At 41.9% G+C, this 21477-nt stretch overlaps 1 protein-coding gene across 5 annotated transcripts in view; it reads left to right on the top strand.

Moving 5' to 3' along the window:
• zfyve27 (zinc finger, FYVE domain containing 27) overlaps positions 1-21477 on the top strand; it is a 188741-nt gene that overhangs the window by 122133 nt on the left and 45131 nt on the right. For 2 of the 5 annotated variants that reach the window (XM_072557161.1, XM_072557160.1), the window contains exon 10: positions 15151-15220. The exons of the other annotated variants lie outside the window; for them this stretch is intronic. In XM_072557161.1, coding sequence (XP_072413262.1) covers positions 15151-15220 — 70 coding nt within the window. The remainder of the gene's footprint in view (positions 1-15150; positions 15221-21477) is intronic. 5 annotated transcript variants of the gene reach the window in all.

Here is a 21477-nt window from a genome sequence, read left to right as displayed (position 1 = left end):
AAATATCAGTCAGGATTTCTGTTTCAGTTTGCTATCTCGTACTGCATCTGGCAAAGTGTGCGTGCAGGTATCATGCTCGGAAAATTGCTTTGATTATTAATTCCATTCACCGGGCATGATTTTGCTGACAAAACTGGTTTGTCGCATCTCTTGCTAGTTACCCTAAGAATTTGGTGGTGGTCCTCTCCGAATAGCGTTTTTGATTGACGTGAGTTCAATAACAGGTGGTCTGACACTGCTTTTTGTTTGGTTTTTGCACCTGTTTAACACTTGGCTATAATGTTTTTATTTATAACAAAACATTAAAGTTTAGGAACTGCTGAAGTTAGATAGTAGAGTTGTGGTTCAGGAATTTGTGCAGTACAGACTTTGGATCTGAGAGATGTAACACCATAGTGCTACAGTTGCAATGGGCTTAAGTCACAGCTTGGTACATTTACACAGGCTTGTAAAATGGAATTGAGGAATTCTAATGGAGTAAAATTGATAGACAAGTGTGACAATAATATGACAATGGGAAATACGGATGAGTCATGTCTACAGATCATAGATGTTTCACCCAGTGATGGGAGAGATGTCTTGTTTACTCACACCTTATGGAGTTTTGTGGAATTAAAACAGCTAATTCTCAATCCAGACTAGCTTCAGTGTAGTTACATTTGAATTTTATCCGTACCATCCCTCTTCTGCCACAACCCCATGCCTATACGCATATCCACGTGTATGCATCAACGCAATTTTGTTTACTTCTCTTAACGTCACACATTTGTTCAGAAAGATTTAATAGAAGCCACCATACTTTGAGTGTTAACCTATATAGTAACTACAGGCCCTATTCTGATTATAGATTTTGAATGCGATAACACTGGATGGAACTCCAGAGAATATATTAAGTTTTTGGCAGTTAACATTGACTATGTATCGTTTCATCACAACTATGTAGCCAAGCTCTGTCTCAAAAATGTAGAGTATGTAGTGGTTCTACTTATGTGATGAAACATCTCAAAAGAAATACATAGTTAAAGCTGGGGCAGTTCATGGCCACTATTTTGCAGTATACCTTATGGACATTTAAAATCTTCTAATAATTCAACTTAAAATTTAAAATGAAATTCAAAATTTGCTTGCTGTTTTTCTAGAGGTGTTAATTCATTTAAATTAAACAAATCAACGAGTCAATATTAACCTCCCATAGCTTCATATTATCGGGCCTTTACTTTTCGAAAAGCCAGTACTACTTTCACAACTGATGAAGAAATGCCACAGTAGTGCCTTATCTTTCAGTATTCCTTTGCAAAAGATGTTCATCTCTTATTTTTCTTTCAGGCTTTATCTTAATTCTTTCTGAATGTGTGTGGGATGAATGATATTGCAATTGTATCTCATAGCTGTCTGTCTGGGCTTAGTGCCTAGCATATAGCTCTGGGGTTTCTGCCAAGCTTTCAGTTATAGAACCAAGTTTTATCCTGTGATGGCAATGATTATAACCTCCTTGTCTATGTTGCTAAGCTATCTAATCTACACCTCTTTGCAAGTGACTGGCTGTGTAACTGATGTCTCTGTACCTCATGCACTTACTATATGTGCAGAGCCTTTTAAAGTAAAAATGGAAAAGTTGTACATTAGAGGATTTTGATCTTCATTCCTCCATGCCACTACTGATTTAGGTGAAGTTTAATTCAGCTCCTCTGGGACTTGTTACCAAGTAACATATAGAAGGTGTATTGTTTCTGCAGCACCTTTAACCCTAGAGAATGTTTTACAGTGAAAATTGTTGAAATTTAGTCTCTGTTATCATATTGAGAATGCAGCAGCCAATTTGCAATTAGCAAGCTCGTAGAAGTATCGGTGTCAGAAATGACCAAGTAATCTTGTTTCAGAGGTGCATGTTGGTCAGAACACTGAAAAATACTTTGCTCCTTTTCAAACAATGCTTAGTTCTTATGTCCACCTGAGAAGGCAAATGATTTAACAACAGCTTGATTAGGTGACAGCTCCCAACAGTACAATGGTCCATCAGAACTGCAGTAGAAATGTATTGTGCCTGGATTGTGCTTTTATTTCAAGGATGGATTTGATTCCTCCATCATCTGACTGTTACTGAAACTTGGCAAAATATAAAATGTATTTGCAAAGATGCTGGGGACTTGTGGCTTCACAGAAATGGTTCCAGGCCATCACCGATTGATGTGCTTTATAGTGAGGCCTTTCTGAGGCTTTGAAGCAAGTTAAATAGATTGACAGAAGCAGTGTAGAAAATTAAATATTTAAACCTTCAAAATGAATTAATGGGGCACTGAAATTATACTCTGGGATAGAAATGTACAAATACTGAAGGGGTCTTTCAAATCGCTCTTTTTCTTGAACTGAAGTGTTAACAAAGATTTTGGGATGTGTAGGATTGCAGTGGTTTCTGAGATGATGTGACGTGACGTATATGGTGGAGACGACTACAATTGGAACATCTAAAAGGCATCTGGGTGAGTATATGAATAGGAAAGGTTTGGAGGGATGTGGGCCAAGTGCTGGCAGGTGGGACTAGATTAAGTTGGGATATCTGGTCGGAACAGACGAGTTGGACCGAAGGGTCTGTTTCCGTGCTGTACATCTCTATGACATATCAAAGCAGAGGCAAAGTGTAGCATAACATTTGATAAAAGATTTATACCTGAAATATTCACTTCTTTTTCCTTTCTCCATACTGGTGTTTCCCAACCTCCTCATGTGTTTTCGCTATTCTTTCAGCACCTGGAGTAAGTCTTTCTTTGCTTAAGGTCTCGAGATTTACTTGAGGCAGCTTTTCCTAACCTTCTGTTTAAGCATGGGGTTGGGCATATTGACAGGGAATAACGCCAGCCCTCATCACTGAGAAAACACATCCATTTGCCCTCCAATCATCTCATTAAAACAATAGAAGTGCCCCCAGCAGGCAGGCTTCATAGTTGGGAAACTAGGCACTCCTCTCAAATGCCAGGAGGCAGGTGATTGGGGAGGTAGTGGTTTGAGGCCCCCTCCTTAAGAGCCTTAATTGTTGGTAACCTGCGAAAGGGATCCTTAGGCCTCCTCGTTCAGAACCTCACTTGTGAGGTGGTAAGAAATGAGTGAATTTCTGTCTGGGGCCAACTCAATTATTTCCATTTCTAAACAGCGCACTCATCCCCTCCAGGGCGAGGAATAGCACCTTTGGTTTACTTTTGTGTGAAATGAAAAACAAAGTTGAGACAATGAAATGATTGGTTCAAGCTCAGTATAGAATTACATGCCATGGTGGAAGGAATGGGCTTCCTGAGGAGGGTGACACTTCCCTCATTCTGTCTTTTGTTTTAAAAAGAGCTTTAAAGTTGGCTTTTAATAGAAATCTGTCTGTGACAAAGGAATTTGTTTGCACTTACAAGTTTGGAATATAAAGTCTTTATCATGATGGTGACTCTTTCACTGGTTTGAGCCGTTATCATAACTTGAGAATTTCCTGATAAAAGTTCTCATAGAATCCCTACACTGTGGAAACAGGTCATTCAGCCCAACAAGTCCACACCAACTACCCGAAGAGTATTCCACTTCAACCCATTTCCCTACTCAACTACTCTCCATTTTCCCTAATTAATACACCTAAACTACACATCCCTGAACACTATGGGCAATTTAACATGGCCAATTCACCCTACCTGCACATCTTTGGATCATGGGAGGAAAACAGTACACCCAAAGGAAACCCACACAGACACACAACATGCAAACTCCACACAGACAGTTGCCTGAGGCTGGAATCGAACCTAGATCTCTGGTGCGGTGCGGCAGGAGGGCTAACCGCTGAGCCACCATCCTGCCTTCTTTGGGGTAACTGGGTGCAGAAGGAATGTCTTGAACTTTAGCCTTTAATCTTGGCTCTGGCAGTCTCACAGGTTTACACAAGAATGATCTGTGAACAATATGCAGAAACTGGTGATTAGGTTCTCCTGGTCTGCACTGGTGACTCTGCACCATTATGTCCCTTCCCACTTTACCTCATAGTAATTAAGTTTCTTTCTATTCTCTCTGTCTCCTGTATGGATTCCACTTAAATGTATATATGCAGTTCGCCTCAATCACTCCCTCATTTCACCTCTCTCCGGGTGAAGACATTCCTAATTGGATTTAGTTGTGATTAATCTCACAACCCGACAGTGGAAACACTTCTCCTGCCTAACCTTTTAAACGCTTCCTCAATGTTCAAGTCCTCAATCAACCCTCTCTGTATTGTGCTTTTTGGAGTTAATACTCCAGTCTTTTAAAATAATGTTTACATCCATCTCTCCCATTGTACCCCATTAGTTTACAGATATCTCAAGTTGACAAGGCAGATAGAACTTATTTTTCAGATGTGATATTTATCCCCAATGAGACAACTACACTAAAATTAATCCCTGGCAATATTCTAGGCCCATGACATCCGAACAGATCCAAACAGAAAGTGAAGACAATTCATCCAAGTACAAATAGAACTGCATGACCAGAATCTGAGGGTGTGACCAATTAGAGTGCGGGATTACCTCTGAACATCCATATTCATTTACACCCAGCTCCACTACTTTCCAAGTATCCTGTTCTAAACACACAACACCATGAAGTGGCTAAAACATTACTGTCCAATCAGTGTTTCTCCTCTGGACTTCATTCCATGAGCATTAGTTGTTGCTAGTGATTATGCCAGATATGTCATAAGGAATAAGTTTTTCTGAGTTATTAAAGGTCCAGTGCTTCATTGTAGTTTTCTGAAACATTTTTTCATGCCCTATGTGAATACTTCCAGTTCCTGTATCATTTCCTCATAATGAATCAACTTTTATTTCTTAAAAAATTGAACTTTTGACGCTGACTTGCAAAGTCTGTCTGCTATCTGTAAAGCATGAGTTAGGTGTCTGATGGAATACTCTCCAGTCGCCTGGAATGAGTGCAACTCCAGCAACACTCCAAAAGCTAGACACCATCCAGGACGGAATAATCCACTTGATTTGCACCATATCAGCAAATGTTCACTTCTTTACTGATACACGTTATCAAGATCTTCAAGAAATTCAGAAAAGCTACAAAATTTCACCCAGGCTCCTTAGGCAGCACTTTCCAGATTAATGAACACTACCATCTAATAGGACAAAGACAGCAGACATATAGAAGAACCATCATTTGCAAGTACCTGTCAAAACCACATAGTCCTGATTTGGGAATGTGTCACTGGGCCAAAAGCCTGGAATTCCCTTGCATTGTGCACGTATGTACACCAAATGGACTGCAGAAGTTCAAGAAGGCAATCGCCACCACTCTCTGAAGGGTAATTAGGAATAAACAATAAATGTTGACTGAGCCAGCAATGTCTAAATCCCAGAACAAACAAAACTAATGTGATCAGAAATCCAGTGGCCAATGCTTGTTTCTATGTTCAGGTCATTTTGTTGGGTGGAGATCATAAGAGAAATGTATGTTAAGAGCGGTCTAATGGAGATTGTGGGAATGGAGAGTTTCAAGGATTCTTAAACAGTCGTGACCTTGTGTATTGTCACACCAGAAGCAGTGATAAACTTACATTTCACTAAGTCTGTTGGCATGAATTTGAGATGACATGCGAGCTGATTAAGTTAGGAATGCTTTCTTTAATTCTGTACCTTTCCCCTCAAATGTCAGCTGTGTGGTGTGCTGCAGGTGTTCTCTTTCTCAAATTGTTGCAAGGTTTGGCACTAGATACAGTGCAGAAAGTCTATAGGTTCCACAAGTGAGTAGGTATCATTCCTGTTTTAACTGTCTGATTTGTCAGCAATTAAATCAGTTGGAACACCCTCATCTCTGAGTCCCAAGATACTGCATTCAAATCTCCCTCTTGCACAAAGTTGTGGCTGATCCTTCAGTGCAGTACTTGGTGTGCTGCTGAACATCACAGAAGCAGATTGTCTGGTCATTGCCACATTGTTGTTTGTGGAAGTTTGACAGGAGCAAAATTGGCTGACAGGCATCCTACGTTACAACTTTAAACAGAAGATTGTAATTACTTGTAAAGCTCTAAAGTGTGCAATAATGTGCAAATGCAAGTATTTTTCGCTGATAAAACCAGGATGAAAGTATGATGAACATTTTATAATAATGCATGTAAATTGAGTAAAGCAGTGGAAGGAATCCAACATTTATGAAGTATTTTTCACATCCTTGTGAAGTCTTAAAGCATTTAACAGCTGATTGTGGTGCTCGAGCAGATTACAGAGGGGTGAAGTCTTAGAATGATAAGAAATGTAAAATTTGTGTGCTTAACTGGGAGAAGGTTTTTATGAGGTTTATAAAATTCAGCTTTGGGATTTTGTTCAATTTTGAGAGAAAATGGAGAGAGTCATGTGAACTGTTCGGAATCAAAAGGTGTGGCACTGGAAAAGCACAGCAGGTCAGGCAGCATCCGAGGAGCAGGAGATGTTTTGGGCATAAGCCCTTCATCAGGAATGAACTGTTCTGAAGTCCATCTTTACATCTTGTACAGTTTGATTGTTGGAGATTAGAGGATCAGATTCCTTTGTTTGGAAAAAAAAATGATGGAAGGCATTCACACTTGGAAACAATGGCACAAGTCTGTATCTGAACAGTGTATAAAGTGCAAGTCTCCAAAATCCTAGGAAAATGTTGAGAATGTCAGATTGTAAAGTTATGTTTTTAAATTATCCATTTCCTTCCAAGGTAGAGAGTTGGGATCTTAACCAGTTAATCAGCATTTCTACCTGAAAAGAATATGATTAACTTTGTCATGAAATAGGTATTGGGAGGAAAAAGGGTTTTTACACTATCCCTGGAAATTTTCAGGTGCCGAACGTATGTCTGAATCTAAGCAAGGGAGAGTAGCTGTGGGCAGCAGGATGTCGATGGTTCGCCATGCAGGATTGCTGATGGGAGCTCATACTCCGATTGAAGATGCCAAATGATAGTAAAAGTTTCTTTCAATACATAAGAAACAAACGACAAACAAAAGTAGACATTGGGCCACTTCAAACTGATGCTGGAAGCCTAGTGATGGGAGATAAGGAAATAGCAGGAGAACTTAACAAGTACTTTGCGTCAGTTTTCACAGTGGAAGACATGAGTAATATCCCAACAATTAAAGGGAGACAGGGGGCTGAGTTGAGTATGGTTGTCATTACAAAAGGGATAGTGCTAGAAAAACTAAAAAGTCTTAAAATTGATAAATCTCCTGGCCCAGATGGGATACATCCTAGAGTTCTGAGGGAGGTGGCTGAGGAAATAGCGGAGGCATTGGTTGAGATCTTTCAAGAGTCACTGGAGTCATGGAAAGTCCCGGATGATTGGAAGATCGCTGTTGTAACCCCATTGTTCAAGAAAGGATCAAGACAAAAGATGGAAAATTATAGGCCAATTAGCCTAACCTCGGTTGTTGGTAAAATTCTAGAATCCATCATTAAGGATGAGGTTTCTAAATTCTTAGAAGAGCAGAGTCTGATTAGAACAAATCAACATGATTTAGTAAGGGGAGGTCATGCCTGACAAACCTGTTGGTATTCTTTGAAGAGGTGACAAGTGGATTAGACCATGGAAACCCAGTGGATGTGGTCTATCTAGAATTCCAAAAGGCCTTTGATAAGGTGCCACACAGGAGGCTGCTGAGCAAGGTGAGGGCCCATGGTGTTCGAGGTGAGCTACTGGAATGGATTAAGGATTGGCTGTCTGACAGAAGGCAGAGAGTTGGGATAAAAGGTTCTTTTTCAGAATGGCAGCCGGTGACGAGCGGTGTCCCACAGGGTTCAGTGTTGGGGCCACAGCTGTTCACATTATATGTTAATGATCTGGATGAAGGGACTGGGGAAATTCTAGCAAAGTTTGCAGATGATACGAAATTAGGTGGGCAGGCAGGTAGTACTGAGGAAGTGGGGAGGCTGCATAAGGATCTAGACAGTTTGGGAGAGTGGTCCAGGAAATGGCTGATGGAATTCAACGTGAACAAATGCGAGGTCTTGCACTTTGGCAAAAAGAATAAAAGCACAGACTACTTTCTAAATGGTGAGAAAATTCGTAAAGCCAAAGTACAAAGGGATCTGGGAGTGCTATTTGAAGATTCTCTAAAGATCAACATGCAGGTTGAGTCTGTGATTAAGAAAGCGAATGCAGTGTTGTCGCTTATCTCAAGAGGGTTGGAATATAAAAGCACCATTGTGCTACTGAGACTTTATAAAGCTCCGGTTAGGCCCCATTTGGAGTACTGTGTCCAGTTTTGGTCCCCACACCTCAGGAAGGACATACTGGCACTGGAGCGTGTCCAGCGGAGATTCACACGGATGATCCCTGGAATGGTTGGTCTAACATATGAGGAACGGCTGAGGATCCTGGGATTGTATTCATTGGAGTTTAGAAGATTAAGGGGAGACTTAAGAGAGACGTACAAGATAATACATGGCTTGGATAGGGTAGATGCTAGGAAATTGTTTCCGTTCGGTGAGGAGACTAGGACCCGTGGACACAGCCTTAGAATTAGAGGGGGTAAATTCAGAACGGAAATGCGGAGACATTTCTTCAGCCAGAGAGTGGAGGCCGGGACGCTAAATGTCTTCAAGGCAGAGATTGATAGCTTCTTGTTGTCTCGGGGAATTAAGGGCTACGGGGAGAATGCGGGTAAGTGGAGTTGAAATGCCCATCAGTCATCATTGAATGGCGGAGTGGACTCGATGGGCCGAATGGCCTTACTTCCACTCCTATGTCTTATGGTCTTATGGCCTTATAGGGGACACTTAAACAAGGCTTGAAGGTTTGCCTAACTTCTAATAGGAGAAGAGGACCTGAGGGAAAACCACATTAAGCAAGAGAATTCTGGAGTTAAAATGTACCAGGCTAAGAAGGGTAAAGATGAGGTCCATTGGGAGCCAAGAATCATTTGGAATTTGGCAGAATTGAGTATCCATTTAAAGGATATTTTAATACCTACCTGATAGTGAGTTTATTCAGAGATGTTAAAAGCTCAGATCTATAGTTTAAAGTATAAATTGCATACAAAATAGTGTTTATTCAATTGTGCTTTCAATCCATTATCACAGTAAATATTTTAAAACATGAAGTTTTGTGTCATATGTTCAGCTATTATCTAGAAGTTGAAGTGTAGTCATACCAGTGTAGATGAGTAAGCACGAGAAAGATCGGTGAGTGAGACTTGGTGCAATTTAAGAGGTGGGCAGCAGTGTTTTACATAATCTCAAATCTTCTGAGGGCAGGAGTTGGGAGATGATCCAGGTTAACATTGAGAGTTGCATTCTGTCCCTGTTCTCTCTAGTATTGACTGACATGTTAACACATTTCTATCACTTTATGTATTCACTCCAATGACAGCCACTTTTGTACTGTCTGCGCCAGTTCTTTAAAGTACTACTGTCTGGTTGCACCATTTGCTTTCCATTGACTGTTTCAATTGGTCACACATTGAGCATTGGTTTTATCACGTACTGTATATGTCTACATAACCACGTTGGGATGATGCCTGTATTTACAAGAGCTGAGAGCATTTTTCATTTGTAAAATAACAGTTTTGACAGTCAATATGACCTCAGCAGGTAGGAAAAACACAAGTGTTCATTAATCAAATCTGCTCAGCTGATGAGGTGAGAAGTCCGCTGGGCTGGAAAATGCTTAGAGTTGTGAAGCAGCCGTTAATGGAATATGATGAATTATACTGATTGATAGAAATGCATTACACTAAAAATGAATGCTTTTTTATAAAGAAAAACAAACTCCACAGACCATTACTGGATAAAATCATGCTGAACCGTACAGCATCTCCCTGGATTTTAGAAGGATTATTGCACCTGCAGATGATGATAAACAGACGCCGTAGAATAGTTGACAAAAGATTTTTTTCTTTACTAAGTTTTCTTTTGTTTTTGTGAAATATTCTGTAGGATATATTTCCCTGTACTTTGCTACCAGAATAAAAAACACCTGGTGGTAGGTGTAGAGTGAGACAAGGAAATACTCTTGGACACAGAAATTCCTGTACAGCTGGGGCTATCGTCTGGGAAGGGCATGAGGCCAGGGTTGAATAGTTGCTGTGTGGGGGTTGGTGTAATCCTTTCTTTCACTAGTATGATGCTTAAAAGATTTACTAAAAATCCTTTTCTCTGCTACTTTACTGTGGTCAAACTTACTAACTTGGCACAGTTGGTGGCACTCCCAAAAAGTCTATTTGATTCAAGATGCTTAGACTACATTTAATGTAAGGTGATGCTTCAATCTAGTTCTACAGCAGAGCTGTGTCATCAGTGTTGTAGTCTTTCAGAAGAGGTGTTATTTCCATCTGAACAGACAGGCTTAAAAATTGCCATTAATCGGCAGAGAGCAAATGTCTCATCAACAATATTTTTGCTTTTCACCCAAAATAAGCAAAGATGCATTCAGTACAACCGAGACAGGAGCAGAACCCTTGATCCCGCTCTGTCTTTTGTATGATCTGATTTTGGCCTCAAGTCCATTTTCCTGCTTGCTCCCTGGATTCCTTTGTTGTTCAAGAATCTATCCACCTCTACCTTAAAGTTCACCCGATGAAGGAGCAGTGCTCCTAAAGCTTGAGATTTCAAATAAACCTGTTGGACTATAACCTGGTAACATGTGATTCTGACTTTGTCCACTCCAGTCCAAAACCGGCACCTCTACATTATTAAATTTATTCAGTGACCTAGGCTCCACTACTTTATGAACGAGAGAATTTCCCTTTTCCCTCTCTGAGAGAAGTAATTTCTCCTTATCTGTTTCCCAAGTTGGAGACCTCTTATTTTCCAGTTGTATCCCACAATTCTAGGCAAAAGTGAGGACTCCAGATGCTGGAGATCAGAGTCTAGATTAAAGTGATGCTGGACAAGCACAGCAGGTCAGGCAGCACCTGAGGAGCAGGAACCTTATCAACCTTCGCATAAACTGCATCATCCGCCGACATTTCTGGCACCTCCAAACCGACCCCACCACCAAGGATATATTTCCCTCCCCACTACTTTTGACTTTCCGCAAAGACCATTCCCTCCGTGACAACCTGGTCAGATCCACACCTCCCCCCCCCCCGCCCCCCCCCCCCCCCACCCCTAAACCCAACAACCCACCCTCCCTTCCTGGCACCTTACCCTGTCACCACAGGAATTACAAAACCTGCGCCCACACCTCCTCCCTCACCTCCATGCAAGGCCCTAAAGGAGCCTTCCACATCCATCAAAGTTTCACCTGCAAATCCACCAATGTCATTTATTGTATCCGTTTCTCCCGATGCGGTCTCCTTTACATTGGGGACACTGGACGCCTTCTCGCAGAGCGCTTTAGGGAACATCTCCGGGACACCTGCACCAATCAACCCCACCACCCCGTGGTCCAACATTTCAACTCCCCCTCCCATTCTGCCGAGGGCATGCAGGTCCTGGGCCTCCTCCATCGCCACTCCCTCACCACCCGATGCCTGGAGCAAGAACGCCTCATCTTCCACCTTGGAAGACTTCAACCCCACAGCATCAATGTGAACTTCACCAGTTTCCTCATTCCCCTCCACCCCATTTTACCCTAGTTCCAACCTTCCAGTTTCGCAACATCCTCATGACCTGTCCTACCTGTCCATCTTCCTTCCCAACTATCCACTCCACCCTCCCCTCTCACCTATCACTTTCATCCCCACCTTCATCCACCTATTGTATTCTTGGCTACCTTCTCCCCAGCCCCACCCTCTCTTCCATTTATCTCTCCACCCCGGAGGCTCCCTGCCTTCATTCCTGTTGAAGGGCTTTTGTCTGAAACGTCGATTTTTCTGCTCCCATAATTCTAGTCTTATCCCAGAAAGGAGAAACATCCTTTCAGCAAGAATCAGTCAAGTGATCTTTTCCCTGAATTGCTTTAAGACCAAATAACTGGTCATTTATTTTTCTGATTGTGAGATCTTTCTGTCCAACAATTAGCTGCCACCGTTATCTGGGGGGAGAAAGTGAGCACTGCAGATGCTGGAGATCAGAGTCGAAGAGTGTGGTGCTGGAAAAGCACAGCCAGTCAGGCACCATCCGAGGAGCAGGAGAAGAGCTTATGCTCAAAATGTCGACTCTCCTGCTCCTCGGATGCTGTCTAACCGGCTGTGCTTTTCCAGCACCACACTCTTCAACTGCCTCAATGATCTATCCTTTAGCATTGCCTAAACTTCAAAAACAACGTATTTAATAGGAAATGTCTTGTGGGCTTCGAAAGCTTTATATAAATGCAGGTTCGTCATTTCTTTACTCCTTAACATTTTGGTTTTCTGTGCAACCGGTTGAAGGAATCAATATCAACAATAATGCTTTTACATCATGAGAACCAGAAGAGTTTAAGCACCAAGTTTATTTTTAAGTTTCTTATGTTGGAAGTTGAAAATAAAAACATTGAAACCAGATTTTTCAGTCTCTAAAAAAATATTGGTGAAGGTTTTTAATTTAATATAAACTTACCTCTTTCCCTAAAGACTAACCTGCTGTGAATTTCCAGCCATTCCTCATTTTTTTGAACCCGTTTTGTTTTTCAATTATCCATGGTTAGTGATGCATTTACAGCCAAAGACAAATCTGAGCTTCCTCTTGTGAATTTATGTTGAAAAGACAGAGGTCACTGCTTTGGAAGGTGAAGAAAATAGGCTGAAATCTCTTCATTCAAACTTATCATTTAGGAAAGGAACAGCTTGCATTTCCAACACATCAGTGACTGTACTTTCAACAGCCCAGACCCTAAGCTCTGGAATTCACTGCCTCAAGCTCTCTGCCTCTCTTCTCTTTTTAAGGTGCTGTTTAGAATCTGCCTCTTTGACCTCACCTGGTCTAATATCTTCTTATGTAACCCAGCGTCAAATTTTGGTTTCCAACACTCCTGTAAAGCACCTTGGAATATTTGACTATGTTAAAGTTGCTATTTGAAATGTTCTTCAACCATCTGATGAAGGAGCAGCGTTCCGGAAGTTAGTGCTTCCAATTAAACCTGTTGAACTAAAACCTGGTGTTGTGTGATTTTTAACTTTGTATACCCCAGTCCAACACTAGCATCTCCAAATCATGACTATTTGAAATGAATTGTGTTGGGTTGATCGTGTAAGGCAGCATAGTTAATTTCAGAGGAAATTACAAGACTTGAGATTTATCAGATTGATTTTTCAGCAGGATGCAGGTTGACCAATATTCCGCTGTGGAGATTAACTTGATGGGATTGATTTCTCCAAAGTTCTGTCAAAGGAAGAAACGTGATACACCAAATGACAGCCTATTGTAATGATCCTGTGCACTTTTCAGTTTAACGTTACTCCCTCATGAGTTTGGATTTTATTTTTCAATTACACTGAATCTTATGAGAAGGTGAACTTTTGGCCATGATAGTAATTATCAACTGTAAAAAAAGTTAAAGGTCTTGACTTTTTGGCAAATCAACATCTCAACAGATTTCTAGCTATTTACATAGAATTGCAGAGAATTATTTATTTTCCACATTGCTTGCTTTTTTTTTGTATTCTGTCTCATTTCTAATCTACAGGTTATAAATCATTTGTAGTATTATAAAGCATTGACAGTGCGGAAACAAATGCTTAGGCCTAACTGGTTAATGCTGGTGCTTAGACTCTTTTCAGGGCATCTTCCATCTTTCTTCATCTCACTCGATCAGTATCTCCTATTCTTTTTTTCCCTCATACACTTCTCCTTAACTGCATCATTACTATTCACCCCAGTTACTTCATGTGTTAATGACTGGAACATTCACAACATTCTCTGATCAAAGGCATTTCTGTTGAATTTACTGCTAGTGATTAAGTTGTATTTATTGTCCTTACTTCTGGTCTCTCCCACACGTGAAAATATCTTTTCTACACTTGACCTATCAAATTCCTTCATAATTTTTGCAACTTCTATCAGGTTGCCCCTCAGCCTTTTTTTTTCCTAGAGTAAATAGCTCCAACCCTTCAGCTTTTTCTGATAGTTAAACACAGCATGCCTCAGTTTGGCAGTCACACTCTTGTGCATTTGTATAAATCATTAGACTACACTGGAACAAGCAGTTGGAATGTTCACCTCATATCCAGGCAATGTTTTTCTTTTGCTCAATCAGTTTTGTGGCCACGAAGGAATTTTTGCTTTTGTGTTGTGGAAATTCTGACCCCCCCCCCCCCACCCACCTCCCAAAACCCTGCTACTACCTGGTAAAAACCAGACAGACTGAGAAATGGAATGGCAAAAATGTACAAGACAAAAGAGGCCATTCAGCCAGTTGTGCCTCTGTTGACTCTTTGAAAGTGCAGTTGTACTTGAGCCATCACTGCAGCTTTTTGTCTTTTAAGTTTTTTTAACCTCAAATGCCTTTTCCAGTTATTTCTGGGATCGGTTTCTGCCACCTCTTCAGGCAGATTCTGACAGCTCTGAATGAAAACCATATCCCCACTGGATTTTTTTTCCTCAATAAGTTTAAGTCTACACCACTAGTTATTAGTCCACTTGCCAAAAGGAGCATTCTTTCTCCACCTCTATCAAAGCTGTTCATCTTGAAGATCTCTATTAAGTCATCTCCTAATCCTTCCTATTCCAAAGTGAGCAGTCATAATTTTTGTAGTCTCTCTTCATAATGGAACCCTCTTATTCTGGGTAAAGTATAATCCAAGCAGTTGTTTTGTCACATTTTCCTTGCCAGTCTGCTATTTTATTGCTGAGTTATCTTGGCACCAAAGACGCCTACTTATTATACACAGAACTGTGAGGTTATTCACTTTGAAAGTATTTAAAAAACACAGCTTTTCAATGTTGAGAAACTATTAACTGTAGGTACTTGGAAACACTTGCAAGTAAACTTAACTGTAACTTTAAGTTAAACTTGAAAGTACAGAAAACCATTTGGGAGCCAAATGGCATGTTGATACTTATTTCAGGGAGGTTATACTTTGTTGAGACTACACCTGGAGTACCATGTCCAGTTTTAGTCTTCATTTCTCAGGAAGAATATATTCACCTTGAGGGGACAGAATGACTATTGATTTCTCAGGTGTATGGGTTGCTCTGTGAGGAGAGCTTGAGTACAACCAGCCTAAAGTTTGTGGTGTTTAGAAAAATTAAATTGCATTGAAACAGATTTTGAGAGGGCTTAATAGGATAGGTACTGACAGCTGTTTACTCTGTCTAGAGAGTCTCGAACCCATTTTTGCTGCAGCAGCGGGAGCAGTGAAAGCGAGGACCAGGAGGCTGCTGGGAAGGTAAATTAATCCTTTAATAACGTATCTCGTGAATAGGCAGTGTGCACACTGAGCAGGAGCAGACACGGAATTGATGAGTCAGTGAGGTGATCTATCCAGGCAGTTGCTTGACCCGAAACACACTTAGAAAGTATCTCCCACCCATCCTCCTCCTCTAACCAAAAAATAGGTTCTGTGTGCCAATTCAGTAAGGTTACTAGTTTTGTTTTCAATCGTCTCTTTGGGAATTCAGGTCAGTGGGATTGGACGTTAGGGCAGTTGTATGTTCCTCCTGTCGAATGTGGGAGGTAAGGGTCACCACTAGTGTTCCCACTGACTTCATCTGCGGGAAATGCACCCAACGCCAGCTCTTCGGAAACCGTATTTGGGGACTGGAGCTGGATGAACTTCGGATCATTCGGGATGCTGAGGGGGTAATTCAGAGGAGTTACAGGTAGGTAGTCGCACCTCAGGTACAGGAAAAAAGTAGATGGGTTACAATCGGGGGATGGAAAGTGAAAGGCGGACAGCGCAGGTGTCCTATGTGGCCGTTCCTCTCAATAATAAATATACTATTTTGGATATTGTTGGAAGGAGTGACCTACCGGGGAAAGCCATAGTGGCCAGGTCTGTGGCACTGAGTCTGGCACTGTGGCTCATAAGGGAAGTGGGGGGAATAGAAAAGCGTTAGTGGTTGGAGACTCAATAGTTAGAGGAACGGACAGGGGATTCTGTGGTTGTGAACAGGACTCCCGGAAGCTATGTTGCCTCCCAAGTGTCAGGGTCCGGGTTGTCTCTGATCATGTCTACAAGATTCTGAAGGGGGAGAGTGAGCGGCCACACTGGCACCAATGACATAGCTGGGAAAAGGGATGAGGCTTTAAAAAGTGATTTCAGGGAGTTAGGTTGGAAGCTAAAATGTAGGATGAGCAGATTAGTAATCTCAAGATTGCTACAAGTGCCACGTGCAAGTGAGGGAGTGAGTGCTGCTAAACACGTGGCTACAGGGCTGGTGTAGGAGGGAGAGCTTCAGATATGTAGATCATTGAGGTACCTTCTGGGGAAGATGGGACCTGTACATGAAGGATGAGTTGCACTTAAACTGGAGGGGCACCAATGTCCTGGGCGGGAGGTTTGCTAGAGCACTTCGGGAGGGTTTAAACTAGTTTGGCCGAGGGATGGGAACCAGAGCTACAGATCAGAGAAGAGGTTAGTTGTTGAACAGGCAGAAATCGAATGCAGAGAGTCTGTCAGTTGATGGGGCAAAGGGATGGATTAGAGTGTATCTGTTTCAATGCAAGGAGTGTCAGGAGTATGAGTGATGAACTTAGAGCATGGATCAGTACTTGGAAGTATGATGTTGTGGCCATAACAGAGACATTTGATTTCACAGGAGCAGGAATGGTTGCTGGCTATTCCAGGGTTTAGGTAAATGGGTTTTTTGCTTCAGTATTCATTGGAGTGAGGGACATTTTTGATAGTGAGAACACAGTCGGTCAGGTTAATAGGCTTGAACAAATTGATATTAAGGAAGTGAACATACTGGAAATTCTGGGAAACATCAAGATAGTTATGACCCCACGGCCAGACAAGATATATGCAAGGTTACTACGGGAAGTGAGGAATGCGATTGTTGTGCCTCTGGTGATGATCTTTGCATCCTCACTCTCCACAGAAAGAGTACTGACTGATTGGAGCGAGGCGAATGTTGTTCCTCTGTTCAAGAAAGGAAATAGGGAAATCCCTGGGAATTACAGAGCAGTCAGTCTTACGTCTGTGGTAAGCAAGGTACTGGAAAGGATTCTGAGAGATAGGATTTATGACTATTTAGTAAAACATAATTTGATTAAAGATACTCAGCATGGCTTTGTGAGGGGCAGGTCATGCCTCACAAGCCTCATTGAGCTCTTTGAGGTCATGACGAAACAAGTTGATGAAGGTTGAGCAGTAGATGTGGTGTATATTGATTTCAGTAAGGCATTTGATAAGGTTCCCCATGGCAGGCTCATTCAGAAAGTTAGGAGATACAGGGAAATTTGGCTGTCTGGATATGGAATTGGCTGGCCAAAAGAAGACAGCAAGTGGTAGTGGATGGAAAGTATTTCGCCTGGAGGTGGTGACCAGTGGTGTCCTGCAGGGATCTGTTGTTGGGCCTCTGCTCTTTGTAGTTTTTAATAAATGGCTTGGATGAAGAAGTGGAAGGGTGGGTTAATAAGTTTGCCTGTGACACAAAGGGCAGTGGTTTCATAGATAGTGTCAAGGGCTGTTGCAGGCTACAACATGACGTTGACAGGATGTAGAGCTGGGCTGAGAACTGGCAGATGGAGTTCAACCTTGATAAATGCGAAGTGATTCATTTTGGAAGGTCAAATTTGAATGCTGAATACAAGGTTAAAGACAGGATTCTTGGCAGTGTGGAGGAACTGTGGGATCTTGGGGTTCATGTACACAGATCCCTCAAAGTTGCCACCCAAGTTGATAAGGTTGTTAAGAAGGTGTTTGGTGTTTTGGCTTTCATTAACGGGAATTGAGTTTAAGAGCTGAACAGTTTTGTTGCAGCTCTACAAAGCCCTGGTTAGACCACACTTAGAATATTGTGTCCAGTTCTTGTCACCTGATTATAGGAAGGATGTAGATGCTTTAGAGAGTATACAGAGGAGAGTTATCAGGATGCTGCCTGGATTGGAGGGCTTGTCTTATGAAGAGAGGTTGAGTGAGCTCTGGCTTTTTCACACTGGAGAGAAGGAAGAGAGGTGACTTGATAGAGGTGTACAAGATTATGAGAGGCATAGATAGAGTAGATAGCCAGAGACTTTTCCCCAGGGCAGAAAATGCTGTCATGAGGGGTGTTAATTTTAAGGTGATTGGAGGAAGGTATATGGGGGGTTGTCAAAGGTAGGTTCTTTACGTAGAGTGGTGGATGTGTGGAATGCACTGCCAGCAGTAGTGGTAGAGTCAAAGACATTAGGGACATTTAAGCGAATGCTGGAAAAGCACATGGACGGCAGTAAATTGAGAGGTGTGTAGGTTCGAATGATCTTAGGTTAAGATCAGTCTTGCATCTGTGGTCAGCAAAGTTTTGGAAAGAATTCTGAGGGATAGGACTTATGGCTATTTGGCAAAGCACAGTGTGATTAAAGGCAGACGGCATGGCTTTATGAGGGGCAGGTCATGCCTCACAAATCTTATTGAGTTATTTGAAGAGGTATCAAGACAGGTCGATGACGGTCGAGCAGTGGATGTGGTGTATATGGATTTCAGCGAGGCATTTGATAGGGTTCCCTATGGTAGGCTCATTCATAAAGTCAGGAAGTATGGGATACAGGGAGATTTGACTATCTGGATTCAGAATTAGTTGGCTGACAGAAGGCAGAGAGTGGTTGTAGATGGAAAGTATTCTGCCTGGAGGTCAGTGTTGAGTGGGGTCCTGCAGGGCTCTGTTCTTGGGCCTCTGCTCTTTGTAGTCTTTATAAATGACTTGGATGATGAGGTTGAGGGGTGGGTTAGTAAATTTGCAGATGACACAAAGGTTGGAGGTGTCATCAACAGTGTAGAGGGCTACTGCAGGCTGCAGCGTGACATAGACAGGATGCAGAGTTGGGCTGAGAAATGGCAGATGGAGTTCAACCTGGATAAATGCAAAGTGATGCATTTTGGAAGGTTGAACTTGAATGCTGAATATTGGATTAAAGACAGGATTCTTGGCAGTATGGAGGAACAGAGGGATCTGGGTGTGCAAGTACATAGATCCCTCAAGTGGATAGGGTTGTTAAGAAAGCATATGGTGTTTTGGCTTTCATTAATAGGGGGATCGAGTTTAAGAGCTGCGAGGTTTTGCTGCAGCTCTACAAGTCGCTGGTGAGACCACACTTGGAATATTGTGTCCAGTTCTGGTCACCCTAACATAGGAAAGATACAGAGACTTTGGAGAGGGTGCAAAGAAGGTTTACCAGGATGCTGCCTGGACTGGAGGGCTAGCCTTATGAAGAAAGGTTGAATAAGCTCGAACTTCTCTCTTCCTCCTCTCCGGAGAGAAGAGACCTGATCGAGGTGTACAAAATAATGAGTGGAATAGGTCGAGTCAATAGCCAGAGACTTTTCCCCAGGGCAGGATTGACTGGTTCAAGGAGTCATGGTTTGAAGATATTGGGAGAAAGGCAGAAAGGAGACGTCAGAGTTAGGTTCTTTACACAGAGAGCTGTGAATGCATGGAATGTGTTGCCAGCTGTGGTGGTAGAAGCAGAGTCATTGGGGACATTTAAGCGACTGCTGGACATGCACATGGATAGCAGTGAGTTGAGGGCTGCGTAGGTTAAGTTACTATATTTGACATGAGGATTAAACCTTGGCACAACATCGTGGCCCAAAGGGTCTGTTCTGCGCTGTACTTTACTATGTTCTAAGGTAAATGCTCGACACAACAGATTCTACGTTCCGGGTTCCTATTCTCAGGTTCTAGGCAAAACAATTTTGGAATGAAATGAAGAAATATCTCTTTACTCAGAAGGCTATTAATCCTTGGAATGCTCTAATCCATAAAGATGAGGATACTTGGTAGTTAAGCATTATCAAGGCAGAGTTCAATTTTAAAAATTGCACTCCTGAAAGATACAAATGGAATGCAGATCAAGTGAGAAGTGAAGTACAGGTTAGAGATCAGCCATGATGTTACTGATAGGTGGAGTAGATGTGTCATGGCCCACTGCTGCTCCTTTACCTTGCAGTTTACATAGCAAAAGCCGTGTGTGCAGGCAAGAGGCCGAAGGTGAGGGATGATGCTGCACCCTGGAAAAAGGTCATTCATCAGGCAGGCAGTTCTGTTTTTGTCAAGTAAGATAACACATCAAAGTGATTCATGAACTTTGCATCATGATGCAATGATAGGTTTTGCTGGAAAAGGAAAGGCAAATCTAACCTGTTGCTCTATACATTCATCTCACTGTGAAATAAACTCACTTAATGATTCAAATTCTGTTTAGTTCAATGTTTAACTCCAAATAAAATATATAATTGTTGGGAAAACTGAGCAGGTTTGACAGCATCTGTGGAGAGAGAAGCAGAGGTAATGTTTCAGTGTTTTCCCTTCCAACTTTCACTGATTTTCACAGGAGCATTGTAGCAAGCCTTGAGACAGAGATGTTGGCCAGGGAACACAGTGGCAGACAACCAGAAGCTCAGGTTCATTTTTGCAAAGTGGTTGCCCAGTTTGCGTTTCACCTCCCATTATACAGGAAATCACATTGTGAGCAGTGAATGCAGTAGTTTGAGTAAAGTGCAGATGAATTGCTGCTTCGCCTGTATCCGGGACCTTGGATGGTGAGGAGGGGGGAGGTAAACGTGCAGGTGTTACTTCTTCTGCAATTCCAGGGAAAGGTGTTGTAGAGCTTTGGGGAGATGTTGGGGGTCGCAGAATCGACCAAGCTGTTCCAGAGGGAATGGATCTTGCGCAAGGCTGACATCACCCCACTGCTAATAGCGAAATGTCAAACGCATCCCACCTCCCAGACTTCTAAAAAGAGTCTAGCATTTATATAGTGCCTTTCGTGACTTTGCAGTCAGCGCTTTACTGTTTGAAACATAGACACCATTATAATATAGTTATGAGTAATGTCACAGACGATCAGTTAATGTATTATGCAGGATATGTGGCCTGCCAGTGAAAGGCTATAATTGACTTGAAAGCATATGACAACCTAAACTGCCTGAGCTTTGATGTTACTATTTATTGACATCATTAAAGCCCCCAACTTGATATACGTCAACCATCTATTATCTTCTGTCTAATCTATACCATATGCCTAACACAATGTATATGTTGAGTATGTTCACTATTCTCATTTCTCACATCTGCCATTCTTTGTGGCCTTTTCAAATACAATTGACTGTCTGATGTCAGTCGGTGCTGAAGTGTGGGCATTTTAATGCAATATCTCTTGGGAGGCTGACTGAGAGCGCCTTATATTCAGTTTACTTAGGAGCTTTCCAACCTTCAAAAAAGACTTTAATTCCTTTCAATTTGGTCTAGATTTGAGACCAAATCCCAGGGGCACAAAGGAGATCAGGTGTTGCCTTACCGTTTGTGGGATCGTGCTATGTGCAAATAGCTGCCACATTTCCTCAGTGAAGGGAGGCATTGCGCTTAATGAATATTCAGTGTGATAAAGCACTGATGTAAGTCTTTCTCCCTTTCACCTAGACTCCACAAATGAGCACATTTTAACTATATTACTGATCTTAAGTGTTATAAAAAGTAATTTCTGAGATAAAGTATTAGGTGG

This window comes from Chiloscyllium punctatum, chromosome 38 (assembly GCF_047496795.1).
Source record: "Chiloscyllium punctatum isolate Juve2018m chromosome 38, sChiPun1.3, whole genome shotgun sequence".
NCBI classification, from domain to species: Eukaryota; Metazoa; Chordata; class Chondrichthyes; order Orectolobiformes; family Hemiscylliidae; genus Chiloscyllium; species Chiloscyllium punctatum.
The sequence above is the reverse complement of the archived record's forward strand: the minus strand, read 5'-3'. Positions and strand labels throughout refer to the sequence as shown.